Raw genomic sequence first — 14,489 nt, forward strand, 5'->3', positions numbered from 1 at the left:
ACAGTTCCCTGTGCTATACAGTAGGCCCTTTCTGGTTATCTATTTTCTAAATATTAGTGTGTATATGTTAATCCCAAACTCCTGATTTATCCCTCCCCTACCTTCCCCTTTGGTAACTATAAATTTGTTTTCTATGTCTGTGATTCTGTTTCTGTTTTGTAAATAAGTTCATTTGTATCATTTTTTTTAGATTCCACATATATGCAGTATCATATGATATTTGTCTGTCTGACTGACTTTGCTTAATATGATAATCTCTCTAGGTCCATCCCTGTTGCTGCAAATGGCATTATTTCATTCTTTTTTATGGCTGAGTAATACTCCATTGTATATATGTATCACATCTTCTTTATTCTTCTGTCCATGGACATTTAGGTTGTTTCTATGTCCTGGTTGTTGTAAACAGTGGTGCTATAAACGTAGGGGTGCACATATCAAAGTGTATCAAAGTGTACACTTTAAATATAAATATATAAAAAATTTTTAATTTATTATTTTAAATTTTTTCATGATGTTTAATATCAAAATCTATGAAAATGTTTTCTATGGACTTATTTATGCTATTTGGGTCTGTCTCTGAACAAAGTGCATTATCAGGAGAGAATGTATTTTTCCTCCAAATGTCAAATTTTCTTACAGTCAACAGATAAAAATATAAAAAGGTCACTTCCCTAGAGACAAATAAATACCACTAAGATTTTTAAATTACCTCATTCTGACACCAAATCCCACAAACAGTAGAGACAGCCACATTTTTATTAGGAACGTGAAGAATTCAGCATTACTCACAAGAATAGTTCCGTAACTGAAAAGGAACTCTTCTGTTACAACTTGAGGTCGAAATACCTGTGTGATGAAAGTTTCCACAGATTAAATCCCGAAAGCCATGTACAAAAGAAAAATGAAAATGTTTTGTCTGAGTTGATGTTTCTCAGCTCCAGTTTACAAAGAAGGGAGTCACATTTATATACATTTTTTCCAAACAGGATGATACCTGAGATGTTACGAGGTGAAGCACTATAGGCATGAGGGGGAGACACATCTTCAGCTGCTTCGCTTGAACTGTGGATGGGTGTTTACGACCAGAAACGTTCGCCAAGGCGTTCAGAACGTCACCTGCGAAGCACACCCGAGGTTAGAGACCACAGATACGTAGGGACCACTGGTTGTGGGCTGAACACTAATGGGATTGCTGAGTGAGGCAATTAATCTCCAAATAAAAGAAGTGGGTAGAAGCTGCATTGTTTAATTCACAACTCTTGACATTACAACAGAAAGTTGTGGCCTCTGGGGTCAGGATGGATATAAAATTGATCTCTCACCTAGAAATTTAAAATAGAAATGATTTTTTTTTTTTGCACTTTCCGAATTTCAACCATGAGCACTCATTACTTTTGTAAACAGAAAAAAGTTATTAAAAAATTACAAGTGAACAGATTATAGATCAGAATTTTTTTAATAATAGAACAGGATGGTAGTAATAAGACATCAATTCCTAATACTGCTCATTGGATGGCAAGTCCAATAATAAATAAAACTTGTTTGTTGGATACCTGAATACCTCATCTTCTGAGATTGGACTAGTCAGGTAATAAGAAACTCAACTACCAATTGACCAGCTCATGGCCTTTGGTTTGCAGATTTTAAAAAGGTTACAATCCAAATAAATTTTGAAATGCTCTATTTTCAGTCATTAACAGGCAAAAATCTCCCACAGTATTAGTAAGGAGCAAAAAGTTACTGTCAAATCAGCCATGAAGATATTTTCATTACTTTGATTTAATATTCTGAATTTCTGCGTCTAAATAGCTTTTACCATAACGGGTTGGGTCAAATTTAACATTTTAAACATTTCTGGTTTATAGCTACATCTTCTGGAAAAGCATGGAATGAGATTTAAACTAAACGTACGCATTCCTTAGATTATTTTCATGTCTGTAAATAACAGTGGAATAACCAATTTTGTTAGCTGTAATAGACATCCTTTGCAAATCATTATTACTTTCATCTTTTTTTCAGACCAAAGAAATTTTCAAACTTTGAACTTTAATATCAAAATTCTTTAATATTAAATGTTAATGCCTACACATTTAAAATTTTTTTAACAAAAAATAAATTTGTGGCTATAACCTGAAGGAAAAAGCTTTTCTTCAGAATTATGCAGAGAGAAATCTTGAGAAAAGTTACCTAAAATGATAGCCTAAGTCCAATTTTAACCAATTAAAATGCTTTCCTTCTATTTTCCAAAACTGCTAGATGACACTCAATGTAACCGTTAGCCTGCTCATTGCCTCATTCATGTCACTGATACAAAATAATTATGAAAACAGATAAGGCACATTCAAATTTTGAAACTACACATTCAAGAAAAAGTGTCATTGCACTCGCCTGCAAAAAACAGACTGGCAAGAACAAAAAAAGAAGTGATGCCTAAATGCCAAGTCGCAGAAAGGTAAGCAGCAAGGGGCCTGAGGACAAGACTCCAATTTACCCAGGATTCGTGGCAGTTCCTGCACGATGTGACAGATGAGCAGGTCCAGGCATCTGGACAGGTACTCATTGCCGCTTTGCTCTTCCTTGCCTGGAGTGGTCCTTCTGCTGTCTCTCTCGATGTACATCACCAGTCTACACACAGCGAAATGCAAAAGATTACCTCTCATGATAAAACAGTTGATAGCACCTGCCCAAACATGCCACCAAGGCAAGTGTTTCCAGGGGGCACAGTCCCCATCTTGTTGACATTTAGATTTGGAGCAACTTGTCAAGCACAGTCTATTTTTGCCTTAGAAAAATCGAAACGTTTATGCAGAGAGAAAATAAGGCAACTTTGAATCTCTCTGCCAATGTATTACAAAACAATGCCCTGACTTCCTTTGCCTCTGGCCCATGAAAGGAAACCACATTCTTCAGATGACAGATGAAAGGCAAACAAAAGTGTCTGGAGAGAAGAGGGCTTTGGTGTTTTGAAGATTCAGAGTAGAACCACAAGTTGTCTGCACTTGTGTTGGTCATCAGTTTTAAACTTGCTCTGAACCCCAGGCAAGTCACATAAATTCCAGTTCTTTCACTAAACTGTGTATATAAATCCAAAGAAAAAGTTTCATTTCAGCACTGGGTGATATAGATAGCAGACACTATCTGAACATCTGGATTTCACATGCCCATTTGTCCACTGGTTTTATGAAATCTGTCTCAATAAACTTATTTCTTCTTCAAACAATTGGCATTTATTAAACATCAATCTCTGAACCAACTGCCTCCAGTCCAGAACTAGGGGACATACTGAATCATCAGTCTGGTTACTTAGGGTATTGTTGAAAAGTTTTAGGCCCACGTTTCCTTCCCTTTGCTGGACCCACTCCCCAAGTTCCTAGTCCCCGAAACTCTCTAAAAGGCAATGAGTCCCCTGACTTCAAAGGCCCCTTTACAGCAATCTCCCTTGCTGGACTCCCTTGCCATTATCCATCTCTCCAGCTCTGTTGCAATCACTCATCCCATGCAACTTCTACTTCTCAGAACTTCCAAAAACTCCCACTATAAACCGGAAAGGGGTGGTTCTGGACACAATACACATACGTAACGTACACTGAAATCTTAACACTTAGCATTTACATGGTTCTCTTAGTAGATTTATGCATCCTCTTGCCTTCCTGCTTATTATTATTTGGAGCCCTATTAGTAAACACCTGGGAATGAAACCAAGTCAGAAGTTTGGTTAGTTGACACCTGTTCCATCAGCCCAGCTAAGGAGCAGGACCAGAAAATACCATCTTCCTTTTTGGTTCCCCAAGATGGGTCGCGATATCTCCCTGCCCAGTCTCGCCATCTGCTGAACAGCTTTTCCAACATTAAAGATTCCGGCATTTAACTGCATCCCCTCCAAGCTAAGTATTACAAACATGCCCTCTGACCATAATCTGCTCTTATTCCTACTTGCACGATCTTCCACTGTGACAGTTCTTCAGCCTGCTGGGAACTTCCACTAATTGAATCCATGACATCTTCTCCCAATCCATCAGCACTTCTTCACTTACACTCTTGCCCTCTTTCTTTTCTTTGCACCCATGCAGCCAAATGATTTGGATGAATCCAATGATCTGTATACTTTCTGTACATCTGCAGAGAGGCGGCTCAAGTTAAACATGGGGCAGATTCACTCCACTGTAAATGCATGTCACCAATACTCAGTGGCACTGAACAGCACCAGCGACCCAACTACATTTCACTGGTCGACTTATTCCCAGTCTATCTTCAAATTTTTCTTCTCTTTAAACCCTGAAATTTCCATCTTCTCATGAGACTCTCAGTGAGTGCTTTTGCCTCCTACTGTACAGAGAAAATAGAGAGCATCACGAAAAAAACTCTTCTTCCTAATTCTCAGTTGACTGTGCGTCCTATCCTAGGCTCCTGTCCTCCCATCAGAACTGCAGACCTCTCTCTCCTTCCAACTGTGCTTTGGATCACATTCCCTTCCACTTTCTCAGAACCTTAAAACTGCCAATTACTCATTTTCTACTTTTATATATTCACTCTCTCCCATTTAACAAAACGCTTTTCGCATCCTTCTACCAACTGCCCCATTGCCTCTCTCCTCCCTTTCTCGGTAAAACCTCTTAAAAGAGAAATCTACACCTTGTATCTCCATTGTTCCTCCTAACTTCCTCAACCCACCACAATCTGCTCTCACTCCCATCACTTGCTCTGAGGTCACCAACAACCTCCATGACATCAAAGCCAATGGACACCTGTCTGCCTTCACCTGTCTGAACAATTCAGCAGCGTTCAATACAGTTGCCACTCCTGCTCCTCTATACATCATGACGGCATACAGTTCTAGTTTCCTTCTCTGGTTTCCTTAGTTGTTCCTTCTCTGTGTCTTTTGTTGGTTCACGCTCCTAAATACTCAAATCTATCAAAACTCAGTTCTGGGTCCACTACTCTTTTTTTTCTACCCATCTCACGCAGGCCATCTCATCCCCACCCATGATTTAATTTACCACCTATCTACACAGACGTTTTCCAATCACCTATGTACAGCCCAAACCTGGTGTCTCAAGCTACAGACCTGTACATTCAACTGCTGACTTGACTTGACATCTGCTTTTGCTTGTCTCAAAGGCATTCCTAACTCTACGTACCCCCCAAAAAACACCATTATCATCCCAACAAAACTGGTTGTCTTTCAGAATATAGTATTCCACCATACAGCATCACTCTCTACCAGCCAGACACCCAGGAGTCATCCTTCTCACCTCACTTTCTCTCACTTCCCACACCAAGTCAATCATTAAATACTCCTTAAACCATTACACTTTTCCACTCCTCACCAAATGCAAGCTTCCAAACTCCCTTCTCCTTCTTCTACGACCAGAGCCTCCCAGCTGGCCTACCTGCTTCTACTCTGTCTAACCCTTACACACCTTACATCTAAACTGATCTTGTCCACCACCTTGCTCCCGTGTTTAAAACCCTTCAGTGGAACCCCACTCTTCTTAACATGGGAGTTCTTAACACTCCTTATCATAACTTACAACGCCCTCAACTATCTCTCCAGCTTCCACTTGCTTTCTCTCCCCCGCAGTCATACTGTTCTTCTTACAGTCCCTCAAACTCAATACCTCCCCCAGCAACAAGGTACTGCCTCTCTGCCTGCACGGCTTTTCTCTCCGCTCCTTGCCAGTGAACTCCTATACATATTTCATAATTCACTGCAGTTTTCACTGACTTCTTAAATTAAATCTATGACATTGTCTCATAGCATTAAGGCCCTTACCCAACTGTAATTTCTTAATATATTTTTTATTATCTGATAATGTTTGTCATTCCAGTAAATTTAAAAATAGCCAAGGGCAAGGACTGTATCTGATTTTTCTCACCACAACATCATTGCACTTATGGGCATAGTTCCTGACACAAAATAAGGGCTCAATAAACATCAGCTGAATAGATACATATGACTGTTGAGATTGCTGTAGTTCTCTACATCAATTCCTTGGTCCTTATTTTCCCCAGGGCCTTTTTCTTAATTCTACTGTTTGATTATACTGCTGGATCACATAAGAAGTAAAAAAATCTTCTGCTTAGGAAAAGATACCATGAGCAAAACAAAGAGACAAATAAATTGGAGAAAAATACTTCCCCCATTTGGTCATCAATAGATAAATGGATAAAAAAAGATGTGGTGTATACATGCAATGGAATTATCATCACTTTGCAACACAAGGATGGAACTTAAGGACATTATGCTAAGTTAAAATAAGCCAGACAGAGAAAGATAAACACTGCATGGTATTACTTATATGTGGAATCTAAAAAAAAAAGTCAAACTCATAGAAAACTAAGAATAGAAAAGTGGTTGCCAGGGGTTGGGGTAAATAGTGAGAAGCTGGTATAAGGGTACAAAACTTTAAGCTACAAGATGAATAAGGTCTGAGGGTCTCACGTAAAACCTGGTGACTATAATTGAGAACACTGTATTATACAGTTCAAATTTGCTAAGAGTAAAACTTAAATGTTCTCTCCAAACACAAAAACAGAAAATATGTGAAGTGACGGATGTGTTACCTACATGGGAGGATCCTTTCACAATGTATGTATATATCAAAGCACCACGATGTACACTTTAAATATCTTATAATTCTATATGTCAATTATATCTCAATAAAGCTAAAACATTTTTAAGACAAATTAGGAAAAAACATTTCCAATTCCTATTAAAATACTTGTATACATATGACACACAGCAAAAATTTGAGGTGGAAACTGTCCAGCAAAAGGGGACTGGTTAAATAAAATACAGTCCACCATTACAATGTAGCTACCAAAAAAATGAGCAAGCTCTACATATATTTTGGAAAAAAACACAAGATATGTTAAGTAAAACAAGCAAAGTTCAAAACAGTATGCTTTTGTGTAACAAGAGAGGAATATAATCTATATTCACTTTTGCTTGGATTTAAAAAAAAATTCTGGAAGGATGAATAAGCAAGTAATAATAATGCTTTATTTTGTATGATGGTGATCTGGGGCTCTGGAGCAGGTGTAATTTCTTACGTTTTGAATTTTTTTGGATTATGAACCATGAGTAGGAGTTATCTATTCAAAACTTAAGTTAAAATGTTTTGAAAACATGAAGTAATATCCTTGTTCTACACAGCCAATTTTTTCAAAGAAATTTTTAGGTGATGTAATGCTCAATTACACAGGATACGCTACCAGATGATAAATGCTGAGTGCCCTGCAAAAAGACTACCACTTTCTGTAAGAGCTATAGACCTCCATCTTCTCACTGTGCCAAGAGTCAGGCTGACTTTAAAAAAGAGGTAAATCGGGGCTTCCCTGGTGGCGCAGCGGTTGAGAGTCTGCCTGCCAATGCAGGGGACACGGGTTCGAGCCCTGGTCCGGGAGGATCCCACATGCCGCGGAGCAACTGGGCCCGTGAGCCACAGCTACTGAGCCTGCGCGTCTGGAGCCCGTGCTCCGCAACAAGAGAGGCCGCGATAGTGAGAGGCCCGCGCACCGCGATGAAGAGTGGCCCCCGCTCGCCGCAACTGGAGAAAGTCCTCGCACAGAAACGAAGACCCAAAACAGCCATAAATAAATAAATAAATTTATTTAAAAAAAAAAAAAAAAAAAAAAGAGGTAAATCAACAGCAATACCACACCAGTACCCCAAAAAAACTTTATTATGGCCTGTGCCCCATTATGATTGCTAGATTATTTTTCTCCTTTCCTCCAGTAGGGTCATTCTTTTAACTTGATAATATTGACAGAGATTTCAACAAATCTGGCTATAATTCCCAGCCCTAGCACTTTCTAACAGCGTGATCTTGAACAAATTTCTTAAGCTCTTTAAAGCTTCAGTTTTCTCATTATAAATGGGATGAACTTATTTACAAAACAGAAACACACTCACAGACATAGAAAACAAACTTACGGCTACCAAAGGGGGAAGGGGAGAGAGGGATAAATTGAGAGTATGGGATTAACAGATACACACTACTATATATAAAACAGATAAACAACAAGGACTTACTGTGTAGCAGAGGGAACTATATTCAGTATCTTGTAATAAACTACAGTGGAAAAGAATTGAAAAAATATAGATATATATATACATATATATGTATAACTCACTTTGCTGTACACCTGAAACTAACACAATACTGTAAATCAACTATACTTCAATTAAAAAAAAAGAAATGGAACCTCAAATGTCCCACTTCACAACACTGCCAAACTGTTTCCCAAAATGGTTGTCCCAATTACTCCCACCAGCAGTGTACAAGTTCCCCTGAGCAACTACCTCACCAATATCTAGTAGTATCCAATTTTTCCTCATTTATATCTTGTGGTGTTAATGTGAACTTTAGTAATTATTAATATGGTAAGCATATTCTGATATTTCTTTGTTGTTCATATTTTCTCTTTTGTGCAATACCTGTTCCGGTCTTTTGCTCATTCTCCCATGGGTTATTGATCTTTTGTTATTGACTTGGAGGCATTATTTATATGATCCAGAACTGTCCTTCTCCCCCTTCCTTTTTCTTTTTTCCTTCTTTCTCTTTCTTCTCCTTTGAGTGTCTTTCACACGGAAGTCTTCAATCCACTGGAAACTGATTTATCCTATGGATTTCGGAAGAAGTCTAATTCCACTGGTTTTCCAAGTAGATAACCACTTGCCCTGGTACCATGCATTGAAAAGATACTTCTAAAAACTAAGGGTGAAGGAAAAGGAGCAAAAGTACAAGTATTTGGCAAAATCTGATTAAAAAGTGTTTGATCTGTAGATTACCTCCTCTACCCAATGAATCTAGGTGACTACTGCCAGACTTGCACACAGGTGGAAGTCTGGAGATTTATTCTCTAAAGAAAGTCAAACAGAAAGTTTCTAGACGAGGAGAAAGCAAACCAAGTCAAAGAGGGAGCCACCAGGGGAATTCCCCAGCGGTCCAGTGGTTAAGACTCTGCGTTTTCATTGCCGAGGGCACAGGTTCAATCCCTGGTAGAGGAACTAATTCCACAAGCCACATGGTGCAGCCAAAAAAAAAAAGAGGGGGCCACCAAACAAAACCGGGAGACTAGGTGAATTTCTGCACAATGAATACTAGAACTTCCAGCTGCCTTCCCCAGGGTGGCTCCCCAGACCCAGGCAGCCAAGTCCCTGCCCTCCAGGCTGACACCTGGAACGCACTTCGGTGAAACTAACTGGCCCGAGAGAAACACCCTAGAGATACTGATGCTAAAGTTCATGTCAAAATGCCCATACAGATGATCTTGGTGTGAAGCTCAAAGTCAACAAAATCTGCCCATGCGCTGAGAACTTCTAGAACAGGTTGGCATTCCCTCAACTCTTCAACCACCAAACTAAATATTACCAGTTATCTGAGAGTATGCCTTCTTTGTTTGACATTATATTTGCAGATCTTCATCTACATTCTTTTTCATTGCTGTGTGGTATTCCAGTGTGTGAATATACCGCAATTTATTCATTTTACTGTTGATGGACATTGGAGCTATTTCAATTAATGAATATGGCCGAGCACATCTTATGCTGAATGCATGGAAACATTTCTGTTGGATATATATTTGGAAGTGAAATTGCTGGATCATAACGTATGCCTAGCTTCAGATTAATAGGCATTGCTGATGATCAGTTTTCCAAAGTGATTAAGTCAATTTACACTGCAACAGGCAGGTATAAGAATTCCAGTTGCTCTACATCCTTGCCACAATTCTGCATTATCAGGCTTTTTTAAAAATTAATTAATTAATTAATTAATTAATTAATTTTTGACTGTTTTGGGTCTTCGTTTCTGTGCGAGGGCTTTCTCTAGTTGCGGCGAGCAGGGGCCACTCTTCATCGCGGTGCGCGGGCCTCTCACTGTCGCGGCCTCTCTTGCTGTGGAGTACAGGCTCCAGACGCGCAGGCTCAGTCATTGTGGCTCACGGGCCTAGTTGCTCCGCGGCATGTGGGATCTTCCCAGACCAGGGCCCGAACCCTTGTCCCCTGCATTGGCAGGCAGATTCTCAACCACTGCGCCACTAGGGAAGCCCCCATTATCAGGCTTTTTAATTATAGCCATGCTGCGGGACATCCATTGGTATTTCATTGTGACCAAAGTGCAGTTTCCTGATGATATTAACATATCTTTTCAGGTGTTAATTGGCCATTCAAAGATAACCAATTCTGTAAAGTTCCTGTTCAAGTCTGTGCTCATTTTTCTATTGCGTTATCTGCCCTTCAGTTGTTTATATATTTTAGTGAAGAGCCCATGTCGATTTTGTGTATAGCAGATACTTTTCCCTACTCTATGGCTTGTCTTGTTACTTTCTTAGTGATGCATTCTGATGAACAGAAGCTCTTAATTTTAAGGTAATCCAATTTATCAATACTTTCCTTTATGACAGTGCTCTTGTGTCCTGCTAAAAATTTTTGGTCTACTCCAAGGTAATGAAGAAATTTTCATGTGTCTTATCTACTGGAAATTTTATTGTTTTATCTTTTTACATTTCAATGTGCAATCTACACGAATTAACTTCTTTGTACAGTGTAATTTAGAGATAAAGGGTTTTTTTTATATTGATGCCAAAATGATCCCGCACCATTTATTGTAAAAAAAAAAAAAAAAAAAAAAAAAAACCCATCATTTCCCCACTGTTTTCTTCTATGTCTCTTCTGCTCTTCTCCATATTTTCCATCCTTTTGTCTCTCTCCATTGATCCCAGATGATGTGAGTACAGTATACTAATTCTCTATTCAGCTGTGTCTAATCTGCAGTTAACCCACTGAGTTCTTCCTTTCAGTTACTGAACATCCACTTTGTTTTTGTAGTACTAATTCTCTACTGAAATTCTCCATCTTCCAAATTCTTTGAATATACTGATCATAGTTATTTTAAGGTCTATATCTGATTAACTCCATTGTAAGCCCTGGGGATACTGTAGTTTATCCCATTTGTTTTTTGTATCATATCATCTTATCTTCTCATACGCCTGATTACTTTCTGATGAGTGTTAGACTCTATCCACACAGTCTGTGAACAGTGGAAGGATATTTTGAGGCCTAGGGTTAGACTTCCCGGGACAGGATTTACATATAATCCTGGATCACCTTAACCCAACCAGAGATTGAGATGATTCAAAAGTGGTTCTTTCCCTATTCCTGGAAATCCTCCGTATAAATAAGAGGGATGCCAGAAACAGAGGGCAGAGAAAATGGAAATGTTTATCTTTTGGAAATCAGAGAATACAAAAGAAATCCCATCAAAATTTACAGAATATAGGGCTTCCCTGGTGGCGCAGTGGTTGAGAATCTGCCTGCCAATGCAGGGGACACGGGTTCGAGCCCTGGTCTGGGAAGATCCCACATGCCACGGAGCAACTGGGCCCATGAGCCACAATTACTGAGCCTGCGTGTCTGGAGCCTGTGCTCCGCAACAAGAGAGGCCGCGATGGTGAGAGGCCCGCGCACCGCGATGAAGAGTGGTCCCCACTTGCCGCAACTAGAGAAAGCCCTCACACAGAAACGAAGACTCAACACAGTCATAAATAAATAAATAAATAAATAAAAGAACGTGAATTTCTTTAAAAAAAAAAAAAAAAAAGCAAACTGGGCTATTCATTTAAAAAAAAAAAACTTACAGAGTATAAAAAGTGAATTCACACTTGCCTCTAAGGAATCAATTTTTTCTAAAATCTATATTATCTATTACAAAATTTAATAATGTGCTACTTAATTATGATAGTATGAAATACCTTTTCTTTAAGGCAAAAACTACTCACTTTTCAACCACTAGCACAGACTGTTAACACATAAGAAAATATCCATTACCTGTGCTGGGAGAAATAAAAGACTGAAGGGATCCATAATAATATAAAACTCACTCTAGAATGATGCTTCATTTCTTCATGCCCTCCCTGACGCCTTCACATTACAGGTGTGTTTACACAGGCTATAGTAGAATAAATTGACTTTACTGACAGCAGAACATTAGTTAGTAAAAGAATTCACATTCTATGAAGGAAGTAAAATGTGGAAACATTTGAGGGTAGTGTCCATAAACACTTCAAAATTGTTCTACGACGGAACTGCAAATGTTACTTCTTAGCGGTCTACAAGGGTATCAAGTTAAAAAGATAAACAATCTGAACAGTAATCCAAGTATTATTGAGATGGGGGGAGTCTGGCAGTGGAGGTGGACTTCGGGAACAGATTTGGTTCGTTTATGGCAACTTGAAGATTCCTCTTGGGCATGCCATTGAATATGTTAAGATAATATAAGGCTGGAGTGTAGAGAGGTCATACAGGTGCATATCAATAAATAGATGGTATTTGAAGCCACTGGATTAGGTGAAATCACGTTAGGATAGCAATGTAATAGAAACAGAGGGCCCAGGAAGATGCAGAAGAGGGAGAACCAGCAAAGAAGAGACTGAGGAGGGAAAAAAGCAAAGAATGTATGCTAACTTCCTACCATGAGCCCTGTAACTACAGAGGTAAATTCTGGTTCAAGTTGGCCAGCTGAACCCAAATATTTTACTTCCCTTTTTTTTCTTTTTTTTTCACATTCCCACAGAAGATTCACGTTATCCCCAAAAACAGGAAATTGTACCATTCACAGCCAGAACCTTCAAAGAATTTCCTAAAGATGATGGTGCAGATATAAGTGGATTAAGGGAAGGCCCAAGCTCACATGAAGGAAAAATGTGCCTGGGAAGCAGGGAGAACCCCAGCAGAACCCTAAGCTCTGAATGGCAGGGGAACAAGTTTACACTTCGAAGCTGATACGAAGAGGTGAGTTTCTCAACCCTATGAACCATTTTTAAAGGAACTAGTAACAGCAAACCTGGGACAAAGGCCATGGTAACTAAAAGGAGAGGGATCACAGGGAGACTGAAGGAAGGACTTTTTTAAAGCAAAGGAATGACTTGATGAAAGTGGCATTTGAGGAATATGAATCTGGTAAAGGCACAGATAAACGATGAGAGAGGAAGTAAGCCAGGCAGGCAATTAGGAGTTACGGGTATGCAGGTGAAGAGGAGAAACAGAAGGGAGCTCAAGAGAAGAGAAGAGCAGGCTGCCTGGAAATGGTGTGAACCGCAGACAAGAGTCCACTAGTCTCTTATTGAGAGAATGGCACGTTCACATTGTGAGAAATCAATTATACGGGGTTTAAAAATGAAGAAGCCACACTCCCTGCTTTAGCTTAATCCGGGTTCCTCCAGGACGCCATCACCCCTGCCCCACCCCCATTCCTACCCCCCTGAGACATCCTCCCTCCCCTTCTGGTCCTACTGGGCTCGGTGCCCATCAATGGACTACTCCATTGTCTATTTCTACTGCAGATCTTTCCATGTGCAGTATGATGCTGACATAACATGCAAACTGTGGCTAATCTATCCCATTTGGATTCACCCTGGACCACCTCCCAAACAGTTCCTTGTTGAGACCATATACTATTACAGAAAATCAAGACACCATGCTTTTCTTTGCTTTACTTCAATCTAAACCCATTTTTACCTATCTACTTCACATCCTTTAACTTATAAGTGTATTTTCCCCCTTAAGGAAAAATTTGTAGTTTAAATATGGGATCTTGGGAGGGAGGGATAAATTTGGAATTACCAGATACAGACTACTATGTGTAAAATAGATAAACAACAAGGACCTAATGCATAGTACAGGGAACTATATTCAATATCTTGTAATAAATTATAATGAAAAAGAATCTGAAAAAATATATATATGTAAATATAAATGAATTACTTTGCTGTATACCTGAAACTTTGTAAATCAGCTATACCTCAATAAATAAATAATAAAATATTAATAAAAAAATAAATATGGGATCTTCAGCAAGCTCATCATCCTTCTGTTTGTAATGAAAGCTACCATCTCTTGGGTTATGATAGTCAAATTGGCCCAAATTCAAATTACACTGACACACCACATGTATGGACCTACTCCATGCTTATTTCTTCAGTTCCTCAATTTATAACTGAAATAGACATACTTGGCAACTAGCAGAATCCACACATTGGCCATCTGATCTGTGCAGTGAGGGCTATTATGGTAAAAAGGGACAAACAGAAGCCCCTGGCATGTCCCCTCTCTAAAAAAGATAGTAATCCATATCCACAGAAAACCAAATCATAGGAATTGATACCAACATCAAAAAAATTGAAAGGTACAGGGATGATAAAATCTATCATATCCCCATTCGCCTGTCTGGTCTGTGAAGAATCTTAGAAAATGACTGTATGGATTATCCAAAATATAAACAGGTTGTGACTCCAACTGCAGCTGCAGTTTCAGGTTTGGTACCTCTACTGGAGCAAATCGACATCGCCCTGACGTGGTACTTGCTACTGACCTGGCAAAGGCTTTGCTCTATGTATGAATCCGGAAGAACCGCCAGCATGTGTTTGCTTCTTACTCGGGGCAAACAGTAAAGCTCACTGCCTTGCCTTTGAGCTATGCTAACGAT

General features: G+C 39.2%; 1 protein-coding gene across 7 annotated transcripts in view; it reads right to left on the minus strand.

The window, feature by feature from the left end:
* The window catches only part of ULK4 (unc-51 like kinase 4), a 547,368-nt gene that overhangs the window by 377,401 nt on the left and 155,478 nt on the right, over window positions 1-14,489 (minus strand). For all 7 annotated transcript variants that reach the window (XM_057554846.1, XM_057554850.1, XM_057554849.1 and 4 more), the window contains 3 exons: window positions 2,492-2,625; window positions 995-1,116; window positions 790-846 (listed from right to left, as the gene is read on the minus strand). In XM_057554846.1, the coding sequence (XP_057410829.1) occupies window positions 790-846; window positions 995-1,116; window positions 2,492-2,625 (313 nt within the window). The remainder of the gene's footprint in view (window positions 1-789; window positions 847-994; window positions 1,117-2,491; window positions 2,626-14,489) is intronic.

The sequence above is a fragment of the Balaenoptera acutorostrata genome, chromosome 10 (assembly GCF_949987535.1).
Source record: "Balaenoptera acutorostrata chromosome 10, mBalAcu1.1, whole genome shotgun sequence".
Taxonomy (NCBI): Eukaryota; Metazoa; Chordata; class Mammalia; order Artiodactyla; family Balaenopteridae; genus Balaenoptera; species Balaenoptera acutorostrata.